At 37.3% G+C, this 26,806-nt stretch overlaps 1 protein-coding gene across 1 annotated transcript; it reads right to left on the bottom strand.

Moving 5' to 3' along the window:
- Positions 1 to 10,857: 10,857 nt before the first annotated feature.
- Positions 10,858 to 25,553, bottom strand: LOC119775023 (E3 ubiquitin-protein ligase TRIM58-like). Its single transcript, XM_038272869.1, has 14 exons — positions 25,485 to 25,553; positions 20,589 to 20,823; positions 18,622 to 18,858; positions 17,058 to 17,218; positions 16,862 to 16,943; positions 16,709 to 16,788; positions 16,534 to 16,618; positions 16,374 to 16,462; positions 15,642 to 15,731; positions 14,364 to 14,459; positions 14,175 to 14,278; positions 13,892 to 14,000; positions 13,597 to 13,741; positions 10,858 to 12,380 (listed from the first exon to the last, which is right to left on the bottom strand). The coding sequence occupies exons 2-14, from the start codon at positions 20,797 to 20,799 to the stop codon at positions 11,812 to 11,814; spliced, it is 2,058 nt and encodes a 685-aa protein (XP_038128797.1). The 5' UTR covers positions 20,800 to 20,823; positions 25,485 to 25,553; the 3' UTR covers positions 10,858 to 11,811.
- Between the last annotated feature and the right edge of the window lie 1,253 nt (positions 25,554 to 26,806).

A 26,806-nucleotide genomic window follows, 5' to 3' on the forward strand; every position in this document is an offset into this window, starting at 1 on the left:
GAACTGTTTATCTAGAACAGTTGAAGGCAATCCTAAACAAATGTGTTTTTAGTCTTGATTTAAAGGAACTCAGGCTTTCCGCACTTTTACAGTTTTCTGGAAGTTTGTTCCAGATAAGTGGAGCATAGGAACTAAATGCTGCTTCTCCAAGTTTAGTTCTGGTTCTAGGTAAGCAGAGCAGGCTGGAGCCAGAAGACCTGAGTGGTCTGGAGGGTTGATACACTGATAGCAAGTCTGTTATGTATTTAGGTGCTAAGCCATTCAGAGATTTATAGACTAACAGAAGTATTTTAAAGTCTATTCTCTGAGATACAGGGAGCCAGTGTAAGGACTTTAGAACTGGGGTGATGTGCTCTACTTTCTTAGTCTTGGTGAGGACACGGGCAGCATTCTGGATCAGCTGCAGCTGTCTGATCCACTTTTTAGGCAGACCTGTGAAAACACCGTTGCAGTAATCAATTCGACTAAAAATAAAGGTATGGATTAGTTTTTCCAGATTGTGCTGAGATACTAGTCCTTTAATCCTGGAAATGTTCTTGAGGTGATAGAAAGCCGACCTTGTAATTGTCTTTAAATGCTTTTGGAGGTTCAAGTCTGAATCCAGTACTACACCTAGATTTCGTTTAGCACATCTTCCGAAAATAAGTTGTAGTATAAACTAGATGAGGTTTATCTATGTGTGCTACAAGTTTTGTGGCACTACACTGATCTATAGTGTAATTATTGGCTGTTATATGCTTATAATAACAAAGACAAAAACTCCAAAAATACAGTTTGGCCTATCTTCCCAAAGTAAGAAAAAAAAGTATGTAAAAAGTGTAAATATACAGTCATATGTTTACTGTATATTACTATTTTTTAAATGTATTTCTTACTGTTTTCAAGGCTGCACTTTAAAATATGAAATTGTCTAGAGCTGTTCTAAACAAATTTCTTTTTGTTTACACTTTTGTATACAAAATGACAAAATAAATCTGTCTGAGGCATAAGTGATTATTGGCTTTTCTATGCTTATAATAACAAAAACAAAATCTCAAAAAATACAGTTTGGCCTATCTTCACAAAGTAAGAGTTGTAGTATGATCCGGATTAGGTTATCTGTGTATCCTATAAGTTTGGAGGAATACAATGAGCAATAGTGTAGTCATTGCTCATTTTACTTGTTCTAATAATAGAGTAGAGGTGCCATTTGTCATTTAGGCTTTGGAAATTCCTCAGAAAAGTATTATTTTCAAATCCAATAAATGTGATAATAATCCACCTCTCCTTGGTGACGCTTTTAAATGTTTCTCTCTGATTATTTTGCAACTTGCAGACTTTGCGGAAGAGCAAGCTCTGCATAGGTTCCAATGTAATTCTCTTAGGAGACTTGTTTTTAGGAAACTACGATTGTAGCTCACTGTCTGCCCTGCTGTGGTTGTGGAGAGGTGTCTATTTTGTAGAATAAATCATTCGCTGGTGAGTTATTAATCCGGAAAAGCCAAATCTGTGAATATATTGCCAACTTTACTGCAGTTTCACAATACTGTCTGTATGTCTACAGCGGAAGAGAGAGGAGAGATCGCTTGAGTTATATTTGCCCCATAGTAAATAGGGCAGTTCATGGTCATTATTGTATAAATATTGTTGCGTTCTACAGCGTTCCAGCTCATGCAGCTATTTTCATTGTACACATCAGTTATCGTCTGATCGCTGCGCTGCTGGAAATCATTGCGGTGTTGGCGACAATGATGATGTAGACCTAGTTATATGTAATTACAAATATGATTCCCCCCCCCCCCTTCTCTCAGGTAAAACACACTGAAGAGAGAGACTTTAGCTAAAACCGAAAATGAAGGGGGTGGAATAGTTCTCCAGCCACGGCCCTGATGGGGCATTTACATCTGAAAAGGCATTCATGAGTTGTGAAGTACTGTTGGGGGGACTGGCGGCTGAAGAAAATTCTGGTATCTCCGGGATTTCTAGTGTTGAAAACCCTGTTTAAAGAAGCACTTACCTGACGTTGGCCCACATCGTTGCACCTGAGGGATCTAATTATCATTTGACTGCTCTTTACCTTTCCCCTCCTTTTCTGACTGCTGATCGCTTTCAGTTTCAATTCATCCAGCTATTACTTAGACTTATAAAACTTTATTGTCTTTTTGTGTACATAGTGTACACAAAACGAAACTTCGTAAATGATGAGACCTAAAAGGAAAGGTAGTTAGAAGGATCTGTTAAGTTAGGAGGGTTTTATGATTATGTCTTGTTGGAAAACTTTTTAATGCATCCAATAAAGAACACATTCACATGTCCTGGGTCGTCCAATGGGCCTCCTCCCTGTGGGACATGCTGCTCCATCCAGAGTGATAAAAAAAGGAGGTGCTATGTCTATGGAAGTAAATATGTGCCATCAGAATTTGAATAAAAAATACCTCTGAAATTTGAATGTTGTATATTAGTGCTTACTTTTTCAGTATTAAAATAAATTCAGAATATATTTTTAACCTAAAAAAAATTCAATGTCATTATTTGTACATTAAAAAAAATTCAGTGTAATTTTTTTTACATGGTTGCAATTTTCAGTTATTAAAAAAATTCACATTCCTATTTCAAAGTGATAAAATTTTCAATATACATATTTTTCACAGTTTAAATTTTCAGTGTTAAAAAATTCAGCATATAAAAAATTCAACTTTTCAAAATTCAAATGCAATATTTTCGTTGTCCTCCAATTCAACTTGCTCAAATTCACTGTCTCAAATTCAGCGTCTAAAAATTCGCTGTAAAAATGGCCAAGGTTACTTCAGGTCACAGACATTAGCAATGGATGTCCGATTCCAACATCCACCTAATCACGTGACACAACCGTCATATTGAAGAAGTACCAGTATCACCCAGGCTGGCGACCATGGAGGCGAACTCAAACCCAATGGTGAGTTTAATGCTTTCATATTTCTGTAGTACCTATATTTTATTTTGTGCATGAAGTTTTGAATTTTTTATATGCTGAATTTTTTAAGAGGTATTTTTATTCAAATTCTGATGGCACATATTTACTTCCATATATGTCCTCCAGCAGTCTAAGCCAAGCAGCAAACTATAGAAATAGCTCAGCAGCACAAAGACAAAGGAAAGCAACAGACAACTTGAAAAATATGTTTTTGTTTTCTAAAAGCAGGTTAAGCTAACCAAACTAAATCTTAACTTCATTCAAAAACCAATGTCCAATCCATCATCTGAAGATGGAACTTATAAAAAAAAACCTGAGGGCTGACTGCGACACCTGTCTTCCATCTGCTCATCAAGGAAGCCCTATTTAAGGAGGAGGAGGCTGACACTTCCTTGCCAGAGTGTTTGCCAGTAATGGTAGAGCGAGACCTTAGCCAACCAACCTGATCTGTATCTCTGATTTTTGTGAACCTGCCTGACCCTGTTTCTCTCTGCCTCACAGATCGAGTCCTGTCTGAAAACCTGAAATCCTGGAGATTTATCTCTGTCTGTAATCTGCCTGCCTGCACTCAGTTAAGCCTCTGCCTTTACCCTCAGCCCTCTGCCTGCCGACTAGCCTCTGGACCCTCAAGGTTTCCCCCCCAGCATCTCAGTTCCACCTTTGAGCAGGTATTTACCCCTTCATCTGTAAAACTGCAGTTTACCTGGATAAACTCTAACTCCTCTGTCCTCCTCAGTGATGTTCCTCCCTTGACCTGTCTACCGAGCCAAGAACCTGTTCACAATAACTGTAAATTTGTAATTAAACCTTTGAACTTTTTCTCTGTTTCACGAGTGTTTCTGCATGTGGGTTAGACGCCTAGAACCCAACATGACAGAACACTCTGGCCAACCAACTAGCCCCGCGGAAGCACTCAAGAGGACTTTGGAACAACAGCATGTCTTCATTCAGAGCCATGACTCCGCCCTCCGTGAGCTTAATGAACGCCAAGCTGAAACCAACCGCATTTCTTGAATTCCCCCCATCTCTCCCTGAAAGATTCTCTGGTGATCCAAGTAAGTGCAAAGGATTTTTGATTCAGTGTTCGATTATTTTTAATCATTCACCTCAGAGCTTTTCGTAAGATGGAAGAAAAATTTATTTTAGCACTTTGAGATTTTTTTTAAATGTAAAGTGCAATACAAATAAAATGTATTATTATTATTATTATTATTATTTTATTTTGTCTCATTTGTCTGGTAAAGCCTTGGAGTGGGCAGAAGCTAAATTCTCTTCCGAGATAAATTATGGTTGTACTTTTGAGGAATTCATTAAGGAATTCAAGCCAGCTTGCAACCAAGACACAGATAAGACCACTGAATCCCGTGGATTGCTTGAAATAAAGCAGGGAAACAGAACAGTGGCTGAATTTTCTATTGACTTCCGGGTTAAAGCGGCCGCTTCCGGTTGGGGAAAAACTGCGCTTAAGAGCGCTTATTTTCACTCCCTAGATGAGTCTATTAAAGACCAGTTGGCTACTCTAGATGAACCTAAAACCTTGGAGGAGCTGATAAAACTGACTATCCGCCTAGATAACAGGCTGCGAACCAGGTCTGTAGCCAGATCCAAGAGCCGAATTTTCCCAGTCTCTGTTCTTCCTGAAAGAGCTAATGAAGTCTCTTCTTACACAGAGTCCTCTGAAGCCGAGCCCATGCAGATCGGTCACACCAGACTCTCGTCTGAACAGAGACAAAAGAGGTTCAAACAGAACCTCTGCATGTACTGTGAAGAACCAGGACACTTTGTCTCAACCTGTCCCGCTAAGGTAAAAGCCGGGGTCCGCCAGAGGAAATGAGGAGTCTGGCGGACCATCTTCAAACTGAAAAATCTCCTCGACTTCTGTTACCCGCAACTCTGTTTTTCAACGATCAATCCCTCACTCACTTCCACCTTTGAGCAGGTATTTACCCCGTCATCTGTAAAACTGCAGTTTACCTGGATAAACCCTAATTCCTCTGTCCTCCTCAGTGATGTTCCTCCCGTGACCTGTCTGCCGAGCCAAGAACCTGTTCACAATAACTGTAAATTTGTAAATAAACCTTTGAACTTTTTCTCTGTTTCACGAATGTTTCTGCATGTGGGTTTAGACGCCTAGAACCCAACATGACAGAGGCTATATAACTAAAGTAGCACAATCAGAACTTTGAGTCAATAGATGTGTAAAAGTGGTAAAGAAATGCCCAAAAAGACAGCTATTTCTGAAAACTCTTTCTAGAAAGTGTTTTGAGAAACAACTCATTGCTCTATTACTACTTCACAGTGATGCTTTACTTTGCTACTTTATTACTACTTTTTTTACTAATGTAGAATAGTTCAAGGGGTATGAATTACTTTGAAAGATATTATTTTAATTTCATCACAGTCTAAAAGCTCCAAGGTACTGATGACCAGATAATCTGTACAGAACCACTGAAATAAAAAATACTTCTAAGCACAGTGGGTAATATTTATATAATAACAAGTAAACCAGTAAATACTATTGAGCTGTCAGAAGGTAGAAACTCACAAACACAACACACCCACATATTGTGGTTTCTCTTCCAAGGAAAACTGAAACTTAAAACCTCATGGAGCAGAATACTGACTGCAAAGGAATCACATGGAAACTATTTTTGTTTTCTAGACTTTGCCTCTGTGGTTTGACATGCCCCAACAGTGATCAGTCAGGTTGCTCAACACCAGTTCCAACAGAGAGTCGGGCACAGGTAGAGCTGCTCATCCTGATGATGTCAGCAGCAACAAGGTTAGATATGTAGGGATCTCTGCTGGTTTTTAGAATAGAAAACAATAATCCTTTATTGTCCCAACATGGGGAAATTCTGGTGTTTACAGAAGCAAAAAGATTATAGAAAAAATAGTCACACAAATATGGACCTTATTTACCTATATAAGAATAACATAACAGTAAAGAGTTATAAGATAAACAACAAAATACTGTACTGTAAAGTGTTTTAACAATATAAAACTGTACACATGAAAAATAAATAACCAATATTCAGCTATGGACATTTTTACAGTAATGGATATTTCAAAATAGCAGCAAAATCAGAGATGTGCAAAATGACAGCAACATGTTATCTAATGGACTAAGGTAGAAACTGTGCAAAATAGGCATGAATGTAACAACTTATTGAGATTGTTGGGAACAATGGTGGTTATATAGTCTTGCAGCTGCTTGGAAGAAGGATCTGTGATAATGCTCCCTGGTTCATTTAGGTTGCAGCAGTCTGTCACTGAAGGAGCTCTCTACTTAAGCAACAGCTTCATGCATGGGGGGAAACATTATCAAACAGAGATGTTAATCTAGTTAGAATCCTTTTGTTTCTCTCTTCCTACACTGAGTCCAGAGAGCAATTTTAAAAGAGATGAAAAAAAATAAAATTAACAAATGCAAATAGTCGTTTATTTGCTTATTCACTTATTTATTTATACTTTTATTTATTTAAATGCATACTTAGTTCTAGATTCATTTATTTATACTTTTATTTATTTATTTTAAATTTTTTTTCATATTTGTACATTTCCACAAGTATTTACTTCAGTCTCCTCTTGATGAGGTGGGTGATTCTAACATTTGTCTTCAGTACTATTGGATAACTGTGAGAATCACACAGAAGCATTATTACATGGATGCACATTCATGGAAGACATAAGATGCATTCAGAATGAACCTTGCCTCGCTGGGAATGTGGACTGTGTCACTGAACTTATTGATGAATAAAGATAAGCAAAAAATTTGAAAATAAATTTCCCTTGGAATGTATTGAGTGTGTCTCATAGTTCTATCATTATTCTGTCTATTAACAGAAACTTGTATTGATTGATTTAATTTATTTAATTTCAGACTCAAGGGTCACACACTACTATCAACCAAAATACAATGTAAAACAGGAAAGAAATGTAGAACAAAAAAATTATTTAAACATTATAATTTATCCAATTTTTTATTTTTTTTTTGTAAACCTACCTACAATCAACAAATAGCCTGTTAGTAATAAGACTACACCATGCAACACAAAAGTATTGAACAATTAACTATAGCCTGATACTGCATATTCATTCTATTTGTGGATTTTTTTTTCACATTCTTTATATAACATCTGTAAGTTTAACATGTATTGCAACAAATAATCTCCATCTATTAATCCGCAGCCCCTCTCCCCCACCTTTAGATCTCTCTCTGCCAGGCAGACTGATCCGATCTGGCGGACTTATCCAATATTCCGCTGTACCTCCGCGGTTAGCCTCTAGCTTGCCCGGGCCAGCTGTAGCCTCTTCAGGGCCAACAGTGTTCTGTTTGCCCAGTAGGCTTCTAAGATCTAAAGAAAGCCTATGATGAACAAATATTTGGAATAAATATGCCACTGATAACTTTTTTCAGTACTGCACATTTTGAAATAATGAACTGAAGGAGGACATGTATAGGGGCTTTTTTATTTACAAAATTTGGATGCAACCTGTCCATTTACCAGTAACAGAAGAGCATTTTCCCATAATGCACCATTCATTGCTGTCACTTTAGTTGCTTCAGATCAACTGTGGCTGCTGTCTCAAATGACTGGTCTTCGTCTAATCTCTTGAGTTTCTGATGTGTTCCAGACGTCCGACGCAGACGGGAGCACATACATATAAAAAGTGATCAGATAGGCTGCTGAATCACATGATTCCCAGGGGAATCCAGTGGGGCAGGAATAGATTTGACCCATGATCATATGGTCGGGAGCATACAGCTCTAAAAGGTTAATGGGAGCAGGCGGTAGTGGGAGCCTGTATTAATTCATCAAATTAATATTCAAATAAAATCATGTATCTTTTGATTTTATAAAACATGACACCGGGCTACAGGAGACCCAGTATTCAGCCTCCTTTCTTTCCCTCTTTACCCCTCAAACCCCACTAATGTGCTTGTAGAGTTGTCAAACTCCCTAGCCAACCGGAGCCTTAGCGTCATTATGTCTGCTATAAAAATCATTGCGGGGGAGAGGGGCTGAAGGTCTCTAAGCAGATACACCCCCAATCGCTTCAGTTTTTTGTTTTGTTTTGTTTTTTTGCTACATATAAGAACCCAATTTCTGCTTTTCAGAAAAAAATCTGCATGTGTGTGTACTATATTAAAAATCATGACTAAACTTTTATTTATTTCTTGCATTAGAAAGACCTTGTTGATTCAAAGCTTCGGAAATTATAGTGAGATGTATCATTAAATTAACACAATGGAAACAAATACAGTAAGTTTGCATATGACTTTATCTAAATGAGAATAGGAAAAGGGTCATGGCAATAAAATGACCATTATTTCTTCCCCTTTAATGACTCATAAGTTTACAATTTTTTATATTTCTTTTCAGAGTGGACTTGCTTCTTTCTTGATCCACGTTTGTTTTGGTCACAGTTCTCAAAACGGGGATGAATCACCAGCAAAACAGAGGTACTGTGAGATAGCCTTCCTGAGCACCTGGAAATCATTGTGAGAAAAGCAGCTGAGAGAGCTCCATGACCGATAAAAGGCAGCCAGCTGTGCCCCCTCCATTTCTAAGGAACCACAGCGGTAGAGGAAACAATTTGCAGCTCCTATCTCTGAAAGGGAGCTGAGAGCATAGCAGCAAATCATAGAGGGCTACCGGGCAAACAGAGCGCTATTGGTCTGGAAGATTCAACAGCTTGGCCGGAATACCTGCTTGGTTGACAGAGTTCTTAAGGTAAGGAAGAGGTGTTGCTTCTGACTATAAGGAGCACGGCGGGACATGGGTGAGGCCTGCTGTGCGGGAGTCAGAGCAGGAAAAGATGGTGGAGGCTAGAGGCTACCTGCTGCAGAGTAAGGATCATAGGCTAAGGATCAGAGGAGCCTGCGGGCGGGCAGAGCAACAGAGTGGGATGAGAGAAGGCATCAGCCTGTTGGCGTCCGTGTTGGAGGTAGGACGGTGAAACAGCCCTTCTATGGCTAAATAAAAAAAAAGCTTTTTTAAAAAAAAAAAAAAAAAAAAAACATCCACCACACATCTCTTGAGAACATTCCCAACTTTATTTATTTATAAAAAAAATAAAACTGGTGTCCACTGCCTCATCGACTAAAACAGTGGTGAACTCAGTATTTTTTCAGCTCCTAATTTTTATAACACAATGTCAATCTAGTATTGAAGAATTTATTAATTCGATCCTGTCAACAAATGTTGTGGTTCATGTTGATGCATTCTGCAGTTGTGCAATTTTATCAAAATATATGAATATGAATATATTTCAATCTGAAAAACTCACACAGAGAGAAAAGATAATTAGAAGAATTTATTGATAAGTAAGTATAGTCTTTGGCGCTCAGACCTCGGCATTAACATTCATGCAACATTATGCTTTAACATGCATGAGTAGATGAATGTGAATAGGGATGTTCCCCCAAGGCTTGTCCCGATCCGATACGTGGATCGGATCGGGACGCCGATATTGGCAAAAAAATGCGTATCGGCAAAGCATGTAAAATGCCGATCCAGACTGCCGATCCAGTTTTTTCTTAAAAATCCGGTCCGTATTTTCCAGTTTCGCCGATTGAAACGATCCATTCCACTATTTTGCGCCAGTGTTCCCCTGTTTTGCATTTTTATTAAAACTTACAGTAATACTTGCACCTTTAACTGTTTACGGTTTTACTGTTCACTGTGCAATTTCAGATTGCTATTCATAATTTTGTCCAGTTTGTGTTTATCTCTTAATAAACAGATAAGTTTGTTGTTACCAAGCATTGTGTTTTATTCAATCTCACCTAATTTAGCTGGCTAGATGTTATCAAGAGTACTAAAACCCTTTTCAACATGAGTCTTACAACTAAGGCTAAATACTTTAACTTAAACTTAAACACATGCTCGGATAGGCTGGTATCGGCCAGTATCGGTATCGGATCGGAAGTCCAAAAACAATATCGGTATCGGATCGGAAGTGCAAAAACCTGGATCGGGACATCTCTAGTTCCCCCCGGCCTGAAACTGGTGGTGGTTTGATCTGAGCTGGTTGACAAGGTGATCTGCTGGGCAGGATTGTGGGACTAGAAGACTGAGGGAGCTGACGCCGGGGCTTCACTCAGACTCGGGATATAGAGGTCCTGCTTGGTGATGCAGGTACCGTGAACTGTCCATGATGAGCAAGCATGAAGCGACAGTGGAGAGGAAAAACTCCCCTTTGGGAAGAAACCTCTGGCAGAACCGGGCTCAACATGGTGGTCTTCTGCCGGACCAATGCGATGAGACGAGGGATGGTGACAACTGGGATTAATACTCTCTGATGAGGTTGAGGTGAAGTCGTGTCATGAAGGACGATTCAGCTGCGATGGCGGAGAAGGGGATGGAGGTGGGTGAATTGTCGTCTGAATCGAAATCCAACATTGCGATTGCAGGATAGCGGCTGGGGTGAGATTTGAGGGAGTTTATAAAGTGGAAGCAGGACGCTGATTGGGCTTCGTGGTGGAGTAGTTCGAAGCTGATTGGCTCGCTTCAGAGACGGATCAGCTTCTGATTGATGGAGGTAAGTCAGAGTTTCTTCAATTGAACTTCCGCTAGAGCTTCATTAAATATGAATATATTAAATAACTAGAACTGGAAGTTATAGATAGATAATATGTCATTCAAATGCACGACAAAACCAATAAATGATTATCAGTTATATTATTATAACAGTAATTTGGGTTCTTTGTTCTTTCACATTAAGGTTGGACTCCTGGATCCTCTGTTTAAACCCGTTGCCTTCACCAGATTAATCATTTAGACTATGGTTATAAGCAGAGTTAATAATCACCAATCAAATAAATTGTCTCATTTCACTCAAATATTAACCAAAGGCATATGGATTTGCCTGGAGTTATAAATCGTTCACTGTATAAAATAACAACAAAAGACCATTGGTTAAAATAGAATGGTGCCTTTATTAGCTAATAACTGCTGCCCCAGTATTATTGTAATGTGTAATAAATAACAAACTCTAAGTACTACCGAAAATAGTGTTATTTAAAACATTGTGAAGTGTTATTTAAAGAGTATGTCCTGAGCGATCTCAGGAAAAGAAACAGAGAGAGAAAGCTTCAAGGTGTAAACACAGGCGTAAATTTCCCCCAGTAATTTTAGAATCAGACGTTATGAATGCAGTGGAATCTAGAGATGGTTGTTCGACTACTTTAGATAAGTAGTCACTTTTAGCACTTAGATTTAAACCTGCAGCTTAATCCTTTTTGATGCAATAAAACCACATGTTATTCTTCCAGCTGCTTCCAAGACAACCATATGTTTTTTAAGCTTAAAATCACACACTGTACACTGGACCACTAAATACAGATGTGGGAGGCAAATAACAAGCGAGATCAGCAGACAAAACATTGTTAAAGTATTGTATTCGAAACTTTATGTCCCATAAACACAACCTGCTTGACAACCTAATGCAACACCCGTCATTTTTCCTTTCTCATACATTTCACATCATTTACTTTTAAATCTTAAAAAAAAAATCAAAATATAAATATAGATTTTTACAAAACTCAGCAGTCAGAATTTCAATGCAACATCTACAAATCAACACACATTCATATTCACTTCAAAAAGTAAGCTATATATTTCAAAATGCTTTGATTTATTTTTCTTTACAGGATTTATTGCCACCAGGTGTGACGACAGTGATTCTATAAATGGCTGCTGTTTAGTTATAGTGTCTGGTAGTTTTACATGGTGACCTTTTGAATTAATGTAGTCTAATGGAAAGGTTGTATTTTCTATTGCATGGAGAGGCAATATTTACTAGTGGTGCCTGTAATTACATTATCCACTCAGGACAAGTTAATCATGCTCTTTACTGAATGACCTCTGATCTTACACAGCAGATATAATCAAAGGATCAGAATTTTTATCATCCTTTTTAAGATGTGGACTAAAATATGGGCAAATGTCATCCCTGAACAAACACTCTGTGAATGAGAAAATGTGCAGCTCGTTTATCACATCATAAAAAGACACAACACCTTCCTCATAGTCGATGAACACTCCAACTTTCTGAGGTTTCTCCTCCATAGGAAGGCTTGTGGGCGGTACCGTCAGTGCTGCGTATTTCCTGTCTTCAAAATGCACAGCCACCCAGTAACCATTGTCCGTGTTCACATCAAGTATTCCTTTGCGGTTTGCACTGCGCCGTGCCACACCTAGATCCCAGCCGGTTTTGTTTTTGACATCCACTTCCCAGTATGACCTCCCACAGTTAAAGCTGTTCTTCCCAAGGACGCTGCCGAAGATGTCAAACCTCCCCGGAGAATCTGGACCTTTTATCTTCTCTCCTCCATCTCTCACTTGTTTGCCATCATTGGACAGTACAAGACTCTGATGGGCCGTGGCTGAGTCCAACTTTACATCCACTGTAGGTAAAACAGAAAACAATTGAAGAGTTGCTGTAAAGCATCATCAGACCCCTGTAAGGAGGTCTCTGACTTTAAAAAAGCTTTTGCTTTAAAAAGCAACTCTAAGCTTTTAAGTTCCCCTTGAAAGTTTATTTAATTATTGCAAATGTTGTAGTTTATAGCCACTTTAAACAAGTTAAATGCTATTTTTTGCACAAACTGTCAGTTAAGCTGAATCTGAAATGTTTAACTAAAAAAAAAAAAAAAAGGAGAAAAAATCTGTAAAAGTATCATATTATCTTTCAATGTAAACGTGTCCCTTCATTGTCCCACAATGGGGAAATTCACTCTCTGCATTTAATCCATCCCCCTGGGGAGCAGTGGGCTGCCATTGTGTGACGCCCGGTGAGCAGTTTGGGGTTCAGGGACTCAGAGTGGCAGTCTGTGGGAATGAGTAGGAGTCAAACCCAGAACCCCGAGGACCCACACAAAATGCTCTAACCACTAGGCCACCACTCCCTAGCCTGACGTAGTCCGACTCAATTCTAGTCAGAATATGAGTCTGATACTGCTCCATAGAGCTGTGATTATGGGGCGTGTTTCGAACGAACCAGGAAAAAAAATGCCTCTGCACTCAATTGGATAGACCTACAACCAATAAGAGCAACGGAGTGCGTGACGTATGTTAAGCCAGGCATAGTTGTTGTCCACAAAAATCAAAGCGTGCAGTTGCACGCCTATAATAAGAAGATGAGACTTGATCGCGTTTCTCTGTTCCTCTTTTAAAATTAATTTGCTGTCGATATCTTCTAGAACAGACCTAATAGCAGAATCTACTCACCTAAACTCTCCAGCGGCAGCCATTATTGTTGTCACCCAAGCGCGCATTGGTCACGTGGTTGATTACGTTACTGTTGGTCATCTGTCCATCATCGTATGAAGTCCGCCCTGACAATTTGATTGGATCGCCTGACAGTGGGCGATAATACTCGCGCTACTATGGAGCAGAGCCAGACCGAACTTCCCCGACCTCAAACTTTGTGGGCGGGACTAAGTTCGGAATGGCACCCAGGCTAACCACTCCCCCGATTTATACTTAAATGTAACATACCTACAAATGATGCAATCCTCTTCAGCTCTGTGGAAATAGAAGTAAAATATAAATGGAACAGAAATCATCTTACTCTAAAAAACAAACAAGGAAGCTAAGAAAGAAAAAACACAAAACAAAGGCAAAAAAAAATAAAAAATGACAACAAATATTCACCTAGACGAGAGAGATTTTCCAGATGCCACTGGATCTCTTTCATCATACTAGATGTTGTAGCTCTCAGGGTGCCAAAGGAGAAGGAGGTGTCAAGATCTAGATTTTTTAAGTCTTTGAGGTCAGTCAAGGCTGGAGGTTGAGAGGTCTGTGGGGTTCAGAGGGAGTTTGAGACGGAGTGCATTAGTAGTAGTAGTTATAACTAGCCAGGGAAAAATGCAAAGATTTGAAATGCTAAATGGAAAAGATTGTTTTTTTTTAAGTATGCTAAAGTGGCCCAGAAGATACATTCTTCTACCTGTGTAGAAGGATTTCTGTCCAGTTCATCCATTGATTTTCTCAGGCTATCAATTTGTCCTTGGAGAGTCTGTAGAAGATGCTCTGCCTCTCTTTTGACTTTTTCTTTCCTGGGAACAGAACAGGATTTTAGTTGGAGTCTGCCATCAGTTTATAAAACATAATCAGATACTGTAGGGCAGTCATTTGAAGCACGTGTAGTTAGTTATTTTATACGTCACAATGGGAGGCAGTGTAAAAGCATCTCAAAGGCCATCACAACAATTATTAAAAACAGTTCTGACCTCTTCTCCAGAGGTTCCAGGGCTTTCTGCCGAGCAGCCTCCACCGCCATGCTCACCTCTGTGAACACACTGTTGATCTGCAGCCACTCAGCATCCAAACTGCCCTAAAACAGGGATGGGAGCATGCAGTATGTGTAACAGATGTTCTGAAACTAAAATCCAAAAACTGCAACAGTTCCTACAGCTTACCTTGCAACCTTTTGCAGCTGATTTAACTTCAATCATCTTTCGCTCTCGGGATTGAATTTTCTGCTGTATCTGGACCTTCATCATGTTTTTCCTTGTCTAGACGGGAGGAAAATATATAGGCAGAATTTTTTTATACTATATAATGTTTTATGTTGCATGTTTTCTGCACTAGATTTGCAAAGCAACTAGTACTGGACTTGATGGGTAGGAAGATGGCAGTCTGTTTTATTTTGGTGTTTTCATTAGTTCTTTGTTTTTCCACAACCTGAACAGATCCATAAAATGATTAAAATAATGCAGTTTAGTTCATTTTCATTGTTATTATAATAAACTCTCCTGCACTCGTAGACATCTTTGGTTTTCTTATGTTTTATCTTTATTTTTGAATTTAAGATATTGTTTGTGCTGACACAAACATTATAACAGGTGTGTTTAAAAAAAAAAGGAAAGTTTCAGGATTTTGTTTTTATGTTTCATATTTTTTCCAACTAAATGAACCTGCGTCCCCTCAGCACTGAAATTTGTGTCTGGGTCTTAAAAGCTGATTCCTAATAGAACTGTTTGATTATTAGTTTTGATTTGATTTTGTTTTTGATTTTTATTTATGAAGAAACTGAAACCGGTGTTTAATATTGCAGATAATTCTTTGGTTTTAAGAATTATCTGGTATAAATGTTTTGACCTGAAAAATCTGAAACCACCAGTAATATACGGATTCTTCTTTCTTTGCTTAACATACCTATAGAAAACATTTTTTTTTTTTTATCAATGCTCTTACTGTGATAAGCATAGTGCAAAATATTCACCTAAATGGATGCATAATGCCTAAATTTCAAATGACGTAAAGTGTAAGTGCATTTTGTTTGACACATCTATTTTCAAAAAAATTTTATTTTTTTTTTATTAATAGTTTCATAGTTTTAATCAAACGCCCGCATAACCCCAGGTTGAGAAGCATAACCACAAATCCTGCCCAATCTGACTAGGATTTGTGGCAAAATATGGTGTGATCAGATACATAAATATAACCAAAATACACTGGAAAAGATAATAGGTGAGGTTTTAAAAGATAGAGAAAATAGCAATCAGTATTAAATCTTATGAAGATGTTGGTATTTCCTTTATCATAAAACATTAATGTTTTAAAGGGATCATGATAACTCAGGGAAAACATACTAATATGAATGTGACTTAAGAAGATGATGACATTTCCATTATAAAAAAACTAATATGTTTCAGTCTGCAAATATTGTTCTGTCTTAGATAAAAAAAAATTACCTGACATCTTTCAGCCTCTCTTTCTTTCTCCTTTTCATCAATCACTGCTTCTTCCTCTGTGTTTTTGAGAAGCTGCTTGTTTTCAGAGACCTATTTGGAAAAATGAGCAAATCCTTTAAGATAAAACAATTAACTACCTTTAGAATCTACTATTAAAATTTATATTGACCAGTGGGAGGACAGTAGAACAGACAAACATAAACGTCAACATAGGTGGTTCTCCAAAATTAGATTAAAAGTAAAAAAAAAGTAAAATAAAACATCATTCCAACTACGGTTCAAAACTTGGTAGTGACAGCATCAAGCTAATCAGATTTTCCTGTAACACTGAGTCTTGTTTCTTCTGAGTTCTGGTCATCATCTTTTTTTTTTTTATTCAGTGCTGTTATCTAAAAGAGTCAGGACTGTGACCATAGAGTTTCCAATATCTGTTTTATAGTATAGCAACACCATCTATAGGTGTTAATATAATTACACCACCACAGCGGAGTAGAGGATTCATTTATCCTACTATGACTGGGATAAGGGTCGCTCACCACTGCAGGCTTTAGTGTATTTCATGGTAAAAAAAAAAAAACCTTATGTAAAGCAACATCTAATAGCCATTGCATGAAAAGGATTTCTTAGAGTATTTTAAATTTTTTGGTCAGTATAGTCTAGGAGAAGACAACCATAAACAGAATGAATGTGAATTTAAACAACACTTTCTACTACATATGAAATCTATGATACCTTGGGTGCAACAGAGGAAAAGTCAAGCATTCTTCTGGCTTTGTCCAAAGATGCAGAACCTTGATTGGGCGGTGGCGGAGTATGGAAAACTGCAAAGGAAAAAGATGATTCACACAAATGGTCGCTCGGTAATATTTAACATGTTGTTCATGAAACCTACGTAATGTGTTGGTCTCAGTACATGAAATTCCAGGTGAAGAGCTCAGCTTAGTGGTAAAGATGTCTGACGGTGATGATTTATCTGACTGTAAAGGAAACAGGAAGTTAAAATTTAAAACTACATTTTTAAGGGCAGTATCATCTTATGTATATAAAAACTTTAACTAGTTTGTTACCTGGATACCAAATGATGTGAACCCGAGAGATGTTGATGTCTTTTCAAGCGTTTGTTTAGATCCCTCTTCATTTTGGATCACTGTAGGAGCAATAAGAATCATTGAGCTAAAGCAGCTTACCTGTTGTAATAAAAATGTTATGGTAATCCTTACTTTGTGTGCTCATGTCCTGTTCTGAGACTTGTGTCATTCCATAAGTCATTTGTGTTGTTATGTTTGGAGACATTAAAACTTTCTGTCAAACAGAATGAAAGAGTTTTGAGCTTGTTCACAACCATTTAAACCATTAAGTGGTTAATTAGATACATTATCATTAGAATCAGAAATTAGTATCTTCATTTGATTATACCTCTTCCTTAACCGGAGTGCTCTGAAATGTCCAGCTGTTGTTTTGGGTACTTAGTTCACGCTTGTTGCTCCAGGAGTTCAGGTTACTGTCTGGGAGATTTTTATTTTGTGGCGTGTAACCTATCATCCCCTGAGTACTTCCCAGGTCAGTGAAAGTGGTGACTTTGGAGACACAGCAGTATTTGTTGATTAGAAATACAGTGTCTGGGGTTATCATCAATTTCCAGGCAGTGACAGTTGTGGAACATCTGCTTTTTAACTGTTTTGCCAATATAGCTCTGGAAATCCATGTCCCAGAGATAGATAATAACCCAACTGTGTCATGTAACCATTATGATTGTTACATGACACATTTTTGAAAATGATCTAGAGAGTCAAATCATATACAATGCAAACAGTGAAAGAGAGGCGACAAAGGTAGAGGGAGTAAGAATGAAGACAGGAATGAGGGAGGAGAGGATAAAAGAGGGAAAACAAAAAAAAATGCATAAACTCTTAGAACTCTGCTTACGCACCTACAAGAGAGGAGAGGGAAAGAAAACAAAAAACAAAACTACAGCAAAAAAAAAAAAAACAAGACAACCAACAATACCTTCCAGAGAAGTGGGTATCCCTATATACATAGTCAATATGTGTGGAAAGTAAAAACTTATGGTGCTTACACAATATTACACAATATTATACAGTTTATCTGTAGCTGCAGCTTAGTATTTAGTTTTAGTTTGTATCCAACAAGGTTTTGATGTAAGAAAAAATTGTGTTTAAAGCTACAGTGTGTAATTTCCAGTGACATCTAGCGTCCAGACTGCAGACCGCAGCAACCTGAACATCTCCCCCCCACCGCTTCTCCCCCCCAACAGTACGGCGAGCGTTACGGGACAAAATGTCTTCCACGACGTCCGCATCACCTACCTTCTCAAGTGATGAGGTTTGTTTACATAGATAATTTTAATACTGCCATCTATTGTTCAGTACCGTCTCAGTTCATCTCTCTCAACTTGCCGTAGTTACTTTCGAGCGTAATGGGCGATCTCGCAATCGCTAGTTTGTTGGCTCTGCGCTGCAGTAGCGCAAAAATGTCTGCCTCTATGGCTGCGAGACCGGCTCCTATGTAATTATAAATAACGAATTATAATGCAACGCAAATATTAAGGTTAAGAGGCTGAGCTCGTAGATGATGATAAATAACATAGTTATGTATAATATATTACATTTCTGACTGTATATCCCTGTAATTATTACACACTATAGCTTTAAGACAAGACAATTTTATGCGCATATAATGTTTGACAAACATAATTTCTCACAACTTAGTTATAAGTCAAGATTAATTTAGTTACTTTACTTCTCTGCATTTGTTATATTTTCTAGATTTAATTAACAAAAACATTGAAACGGCTTTGATTTATCATGAGGAACTATGGTGATGAGGCCTGCACTTTTGAAAATTTCTTCTCAAAAATGTTCTATAAATCACCACAGAAATTGTGCAGACAATGTTGAACAATTGGATTGGTTTTTTCAACAACTGCAATATGAATGTGTTTCTGAATTGAAGCACTAACCAGACTTTAGAGGAGGCTTGAAGATGTCTGCAGAAGGCTCTTCTAAACTAATCAGACTCGGCTGGTTAAAACTTGAAGGAGTGCTGAATAGTTTGCTCTCCGGGATGTGCATTCCCTTCGGTGTGCATCCCATCTTCCCCTGGTGAATTCTCAGCCCCTGGTAGGTGGTGACTTTGGACCAGCCACAGTGGCAGGTCTGGAGGCTCATATCGAACAAGTTGTATTCACAGTTCTGGCCTGAATAATACATAGAAAATATGTTAAGTTATTTAAAATCAGATATGCAACCAATTTTTTGTTTACTTTCTTTTTTGGTGTGTTGATTAGGTCACACAGGAAGCTCCTGTATATGTAAAACATATTTTAGGAAGAAATTCAAACTGAGCTTAAACATTAAAATAGACCTTTTATTCTTAAATTACTTTATTAAAATGTATGAGGCTCCATGGCTGCAAACACTTAAAATGCTATCATATTAGTGTGCATATGCTTCTCTATGTCTTTTGTATGTCTGCCTCTGCCTGCCTCAAACTTCAGTCGACCTCAGCAGATGGCTCCTCACACTGAGCCTGGGTCTGGTGAAGTTTTTTTTTTTTTTTGTCAAAGGGAGTGTTTTTCTACTCCTCTGTCACTGCATGCGTAGTTGGTTCGAGGGATTGCCTCAAAGTCAACGGCAAAATGCAAATAAATATTTATTTCTCTACATGCTAATCTAGGATGAGCGAGTTTTGCAAGGTTTAAAAATAACTCAATGCAATCAGCTGGTTTTCCTTAGATAGAAAACTTTTAGCCATTATGACTGTATGATCTGAATATGTTGTTTCTGTAAAGTGCCTTAATATGACATGCAATAAAACTGAGCTATAAAAAATAAACTATATTAACTCCTCATGAAGTGAGCCACATTGCACACTTATGTCTAGTATATTAACACCCTGCCTGGGCTTTAGAGAAATGTTTGTCTCTGCTCTCTCTGTTCAGCATCTGATTTGTTTAGATGCAAAAGCTGTTCCTTTTAGGTCTCAACGTTTTAACAATCACTTCACTTTTTTTAAGGTTACTTCTACCTATAGACAAAGAGACATGCCTTTTAAGTCGCCTTCTTTTTTCTTCCTATTGATAGTTTGGGATGACATATATAACCTAAATGGCAACACTGCTGAAACTATGTTTGTAGTTATTGTTTTAAAATAGTGCCAGTCTGAGGATATTATTGTTGTGTGATAATTTCTGACCCCACATTACCACTAAAACATTCTCAAAGTTACAGGATATAATGATAATCACTGAAACATTTTATAATATATTTTAATGTAAAAACAAACTTTAGAGTGCAGACACCTACCTAGATGCGACAGTCGACGGTGCACCTCTGAGTTCTCTGATTTTAATTTCTCTGCTCTCTATCCTTCCCTTCCTTCTCTGCCTGCTGAGTACTTTTGGTTTCAATTCGAACGACATTTAAAGGAGGCAATTCTTTAAAAGTTAATGTGCTAGATCTGTTCTCTTAATTAGGCTTCATTTTTTTTATTGAGAAAGTCATGCTTCTTAATACATTTTTAGCTGATTCCAAGAACTGCAAACTGAGCAGAACACCACACTACACTGAATCCCTCCATCCTCATAGCTGAAAAAAGAATACATCTGTCTTTTTTTATATAATGAAAAAATAATGAAAAATTATTTTAATAATATTTTTTTTTAAATGTTGCCTTTTAATGTATAAAGCTGTTACAAAAATACCCAAATAGCAATAATCACAGAAATGAGAGTTCCCAGGAAGAGTCATTCAGACGAACAATTTAACACTTTACTCCTATTACACAATCATGAACTACTTCATGCAGGTATGTGTCAGAACTAAAAAATATTAGAGGTATTAGAGGTGTTTCATAAATGTTTTTACAATGTCGGCCATTTTTAATCCTTACGTGTGAAATGTTGCAGCCTTACTGTGAAACACTTACCAGTTGTCAAATGAGTCTTGAAGAAATCTGCAAAAGGTTCTTCTATTCTGATTAGACTTGGTTGGTAAAAACTTATTGGATTGTAGCTAAATAGTTTGCTCTCTGGGATGTGCATTCCCTTTGGTGTGCATCCTTTCTTCCCCTGGTGAGTTCTCAGGCCGTGGTAGGTGGTGACTTTGGACCAGCCACAGTGACAAACCTGGAGGCTCATTTCGGACAAGTTGTATTCAAAGTTCTGGTATGAAACACAGAAAAATACTTAAGTTTATTCCCATCAGATATTTAATAGCTGTGCCTTTTACAATCTTTGCTGGTTAAGTAATTAATTGAGTTGGGTAAGAAATTATTATTCAATAAGAGATTGAACTCAGATTGAACATATGAATGCTCCTTTGATGTCTAGGTAATTTTTTGTGCTGAGATGAACCATACATGATGCAGTATGATTACTAACCCTGTAGCCAATGTTTAATTATTAAATTAGTCTCATTATAGCAAGGGCTCAATTTACACTGCAGGTCTTAATGCTTGATTGCGATTTTTTTTGTCAGGTCTTATCTTCTTGTGTGGCTGTTTAAATGATTGTCTGAAATTGTGTCCCCGAAGTCACCTGCATGTGGAGAAAAACAATTAAAATAGGGAGTAAGATTATCTACATCAAACGACGCTGGGGGCAGAAGTGACTGACACAGGCACAAGATCAATAACAAGACTTTTCAGACAGTTCATACCAGGTATCTCCGAGGACAAATGTCTGAGTGCGGCATTTTATTCAGCTGACCGGTTACATTATGACCCCCCAAGTCTCTTTTGCATCTCCTTTCCACGTGTACACCATCCCCCATGTTTATTTGTTTTTTGTAATTATTCTTGTTCCCATGCTGTCAGTACAGAGTGACATCATTGTCACACTCATTTCAATGTGGGTCACTTGGCTGTTTAGACCGCAGAAGTGACTTGAATCGGCTTTAAAACCACATAGAAATTAAGCCCAGATCGAGTTAAAAAAAGTCAGATGTGACTTGGCCTGTTGACACAGTCACGAAAATAATTTCATCTGAATCACTTCAGGGCGAAAATTTGGATTGGGGACACATTTGTCTGCAGTGTGAACGTAGCCATGATGTCAGTCTTAAATCCTATCCTCTTAAATTTTAAAGGCATAATGATTATTTTTAAATCAAGTTAAGCTTTATTTTCACAATGTAACTTGTTTTACTCTATGTAATTATATTTTTGGTGGCCATTTTTAGCATTCAATAAATTTATATTTGGTTCAGTATTTGGTCAGCTTCTTTAGATGTGATGGCTCGTTCAACAAATTTTGCATTTAGATAAAGTTCACTATATATAACGATATTACCCCTGCCCCTAGACAAATGTTGAAACTGCCACCAAAATATCCGTGTTAAGACGCCCTAAGATCCATGGCTAATTGTAGGGATGACTCGTGGGGGCTTTACGTGGATATGTTAAGACAACATTAAATAGCAGCTCACTTAACCTAGCCAAGCTTCATTGAAATACATAAAGAGAGCAGAGCGATGCTGGTAGTTGTGTCATTGAAAAAATATTTGAGGTGAAGTATTCTACTGATGTTGGTCAGAGGGTTTGGGCAGTCTTACTTTTATCAGTGAGTCCCAGGGTAGCTGTGACTACTCTTTGGAGTCCCCTAACCTGAAAGGAGTTACGGTGGATGAAAGGATGAATCGCCCTGGAGGTGTATGTCTCAGTGGGTTTCAGAATAAGCCTATCATAAAGAGTACCTGTATTTGTGATGTAGACGTATGGTAGTTGCATTAGCTTAAATTCTTAGAGCAGCACTAAGATGGTTTTGAGACAAATATTGTGGAACTAAATTATCTCTAATACAATTTTAAAAAGGACGATTACATAAAATTATTGACCCGGTTAATACACTTTGAGTTGAAATGAAGAAATGATCAAATTCTTAACTGTTTCTATCTCTTTAGTGGGACTGACTGTGTTGCACAGCTTGGACTGATTACATTGCTGTTTGCACACATTTAGAAAATGACTGCAGAAAAAAAAAAAATACTAATGAAGAAAAGGTAGAAAAAGACAAAGAACAATGAGCATCAATAGGTTGAACTAACAGTCATTAGTAAACAAGATATAAACTGAAATCCTCCTTGGTATGACATGAAGAGCAATTCTGAGAACATTTCAAATATGGCATGAAGGCCATCATTTAAGTCTGCATAACAAACCACTTTTAGCTGACTGCTCCATGTTTACTCAGGGAGACAAGTTCAATTGTTTAAATGGACTGATAAGCAAACCAACTTTAATATTCCAGTGGAGATCCTGACTATAACCACAGGAGGTAGCTGTAATCCACTCTATCTAACTAGATCACATTCTTTCATGGATGTTTAATTGTTTAATTTAATGTGGTCTGCTCTCCGTTATTCTTTGGAAAACGTAATGCCCTTCCCATCTACTCTGACCGGTATGATGCTGTCACTGATGTTTCCCTCTGAAATGCTAAAAGTTACATTGCATGCCAATTTTCTGCCTCGAGGAGCTTTTTCAAATGTTCAACCTTTACATGTAAAATAGCTCAGGTTATCCAAAGCTATCTCTATAATTATGTTGCTACAGGCTTAGACTCCTAGAGGACATATATAAACCCTTTTCATCATTCTGCTTCATTCTACTGTATCTCTATTCTCCCATTCTGTAGAATTTGTTAGTTCAATCTCTAAGGTTATTCCCTCTCTACTTTTTCTTATCATTATAGCTTCATCTAGTCCAGGGGAAACCAATTAAAAATCAGTGGGGTCCGAATAAAGAAAATCAACAACCAGTAAAGGGACGGAGACATTTGAATTTATGATTAGTTACTTTAAACATTTACTTACTTTAAACACTGAAATAAAATGAGGTGTTCACACATCCATGTTATACATTGACTTTTTAAATAAAAAAAAATATAGAAAAATGTTTCCATTTTAAAATCTAAAGTAGAAACAACAACCGTTCAGTTTGGTATATAGACAAGTTCCTGATTCACATATTTTATAAACTAACCGTTTGTTATTTTTTTGCTTTGTTCTTTATGGCTTAAAGAGAGCAGTGGGCTTTAGGCTGACCTGCAAGGCTTTAAACCTGGGTTTGAATGGAGACAAAGCCATTCTCAAGCACATATTAAGGTGCTAATTTTGAGCCTGGATCCATATTTACTTTTTAAGTATGTTCATGGTGGAGAATCCTGCTTCAGAGCAGCAGGTTGAGCCAAACATACTCAAAATGTGCAGGGTCATCTTTGAGCATGCAATTTCATTTTTCTGTCACCAGTTCACAGCAGTTCTTCCAGCAGTCAACACTTTCTTTCACTTTTTCTCATCATAGTTCAGTGTAGTCCTGTTTCTCTGGTTGTGAGTACTGTTAACCTCTGACATGGGAGCTGGCTAGGAGCTTGTCTACCTGGTTGCAGGAGCCATATTATTTTTTGTTAATGATAGAAAATGTTTTTTTGTTTTTGTGCATAATCTAGCTAAGTTTATTTTACTTTATTGTTTAATATCTGTTATGAGATTATGTTTTTTAGTTATTTAGTCATGTTCCTTTATTTTTTGGTTAGTTATGATTAATTTAGGTTAATTATTTTTTTTATAAATAGACAGTCAATGATAGGACCAGCATGCATCTGGGTGGGCGTATTGTTTTTTTTTTTTTTTACCAGCGCAATAGAAACAAGGAGGAAATGTTTTTCTTTTTTTTGTTTGCTTGCATGAGGAAAAAATAAACTGACAAAGGTAAAGGAGTTTACCTCGAACATTTTTTTTCTTTTTGCCTGCATCAAATAATTCCATGGTGCATCTATGGCCTTTTGGGACTTCCACTAATTTGTGTAATCAAAGCTGGGCTAAAACACTGGTTGTGTTTTTCTGTTAAGGTTGTATATCTTTAGGTTTTTCCATTCTTAAATAACTAAACAGTGATTAGTGTTTTGTGACCCAGCTAATTTGTAGCATTTCTCCAGATCTGTTTGCTGTGTTCCCTGGTCATTTTGATTGATCAGTGTTCATGAATGTTCAGTAACAAATCTCCCACGCCTTCAAACAACAGCTGAATCTATTTACACTGGCAGACACTTCCTTAATAGGTAACATAAAAATATTATCGGTCACACTTTAGAGTGGTATAAAATAAAAATTTGTGGTATAAAAAAAAGCGTTTCAGATTTAAGTCTGCCATTTCCCTTCCATTCTGGGGTTATGTTCTTATTTATACTGTCATTTCACATAATTTCCTACAGACTTATTTAAATTTGTGTCAATACGAGGCATTTTTACCACTACTTGTAGCTTGCAAAGTTGTGTTTTTATTTATTATCCAGGAATAAAATCTTATCTGGTTGAACTCAGTGCAAAATCAGCAGCCCTGTCAAACTTTATACATCATTCAGTTCACATAGTGCTTGAGAAATAAAGGAAACTATTCTAATATATGGCATTTTTTCTTTTTGTAAGCTAGAACTGTGTAAATGCACATTAAGAAAGCCACATTAAACACACAGTCACACCCTGCCTGGACTTTAGACCAACTAGAGAGAAGTTTTGTTCATCTGAGTTGTTTATGTCCGAGGGCAGAATCTGTTCCTGTGAAGTTTATATACATTCCCTTCTAAGCTTAAGAAACACTTTATCCTGTATTTAATACCCTTCTTGTTTTTTTGTTATGGCAACGCTGCTGTTTTTCTGTACTGTTCAGAGTGCATTTCAAAGAATATTCCCGTCACATGAAGATATGTGACCCTATTTTACCTGGTAATCATTATTTTTGCTAAAAAAACACAATGCTCATTTATATAAAAGCCTCTAAACCTTATTTATTTGAAAAAAACAACCTTAAGGAGCAGACACCTACCTGGCAGTGTCTTACGTCGGGATACCTCTAGGTGATCTGATTGTCATGTCTCTGCTTTCTACTTTTCCACTCCTCCCCAACGCTTTCAGTTTCATTTCAGCCAAACATTGAGAAAGGTTTTGTTAAGATACTGGGTGGGATTTGTTGATTCAACTGGGTTTGACTGATCATGACTTATTAGGAAACATCAGCTAATAAGTACTTTACAACAGAGAAATTGTAAGCTTATTTGATCATTTAATAGCTATTAATTTCATACTAAACAACTGGCCTGATATTTTCCTCCCAGATTGTCTGATAAAGAGGAGAATTAATGGTTCTTTTAGTCACATCAGGTCTTGGAGGCCCTGAAACAGGAAAGCAGCCCCAAACTATCAAACGTCCTCCTTCTGTTACTTCTGTTTCCTGATTAAATTGATTAGTTTTACATTCGATATAACAAGATGCATACTTTCTGAAGAAGTCAGAGCTTTCTCTAAATAGTCAGAATTTTCTCCATCATTATCTTAGTTATGATCCAAGTTTTTGGTATATGTTAGATGAATCTTTGTCTTCTTTATGGTTCGCTACACTATACACCTTCAAAGTCTTCAACTTTAGCCTTACTGGTAAAACTTTACAATAAGGCACACAAAATCTAAATAACTACTAGAGAAAATGACCAGAACTTATTTAGGAACCCCCAGTTCCATCTTATTATGGGACTACTGCTTTTTTGCTGGGTAAACACAGAGTAACTAATGAAGAAGTAATGTGTAGTTACCAACAGTCCCCTAGTAAGAGCTGGTTAACTCCCCATTATTTCAACATTAATTAATCTTGTTTCCTTGTGAACTAAGCAGTGGTCCCATAATAAGGCTACTGCAGGCTGCGTGTCCCCTAGTAAGTGCTGCTTAACTACCTATTAGTTCCTAAATAGTTCCATCTTGTAGTTAATCATTTTTCATACCTTATTGTTAAGTGTTACCGTATTTTTTTAATGTTCAATAGTGACTTCGGAGGGCACTAATGGGAAGAATGGCTACTAACTGGAAAGTTTAAAACTTTTACTCCTAAACTAACTAATGGAAATGGCTTCAGAATACTGAAATATTTATCATTTAATTGATTGGGTATTATTTCCCCCCACGGCACAAATTCTGGTTGTTTGACAAACTGATTAATTTCTGTAAACAACATTCTGGTTTCCTTAGAATGTTTTTTTTTTTCTGTGGACACATGTGAAGAAAGTAATAAAATGGATAATGAAATAGATATCAGAATAGATTTGGAAGGTTACTGGTCGACCACATAATTGTGTTTGGCTTTGATAAGAAACCAAC

The sequence above is a fragment of the Cyprinodon tularosa genome, unplaced genomic scaffold (genome assembly GCF_016077235.1).
Source record: "Cyprinodon tularosa strain WSP-4 unplaced genomic scaffold, ASM1607723v1 ctg844, whole genome shotgun sequence".
NCBI classification, from domain to species: domain Eukaryota; kingdom Metazoa; phylum Chordata; class Actinopteri; order Cyprinodontiformes; family Cyprinodontidae; genus Cyprinodon; species Cyprinodon tularosa.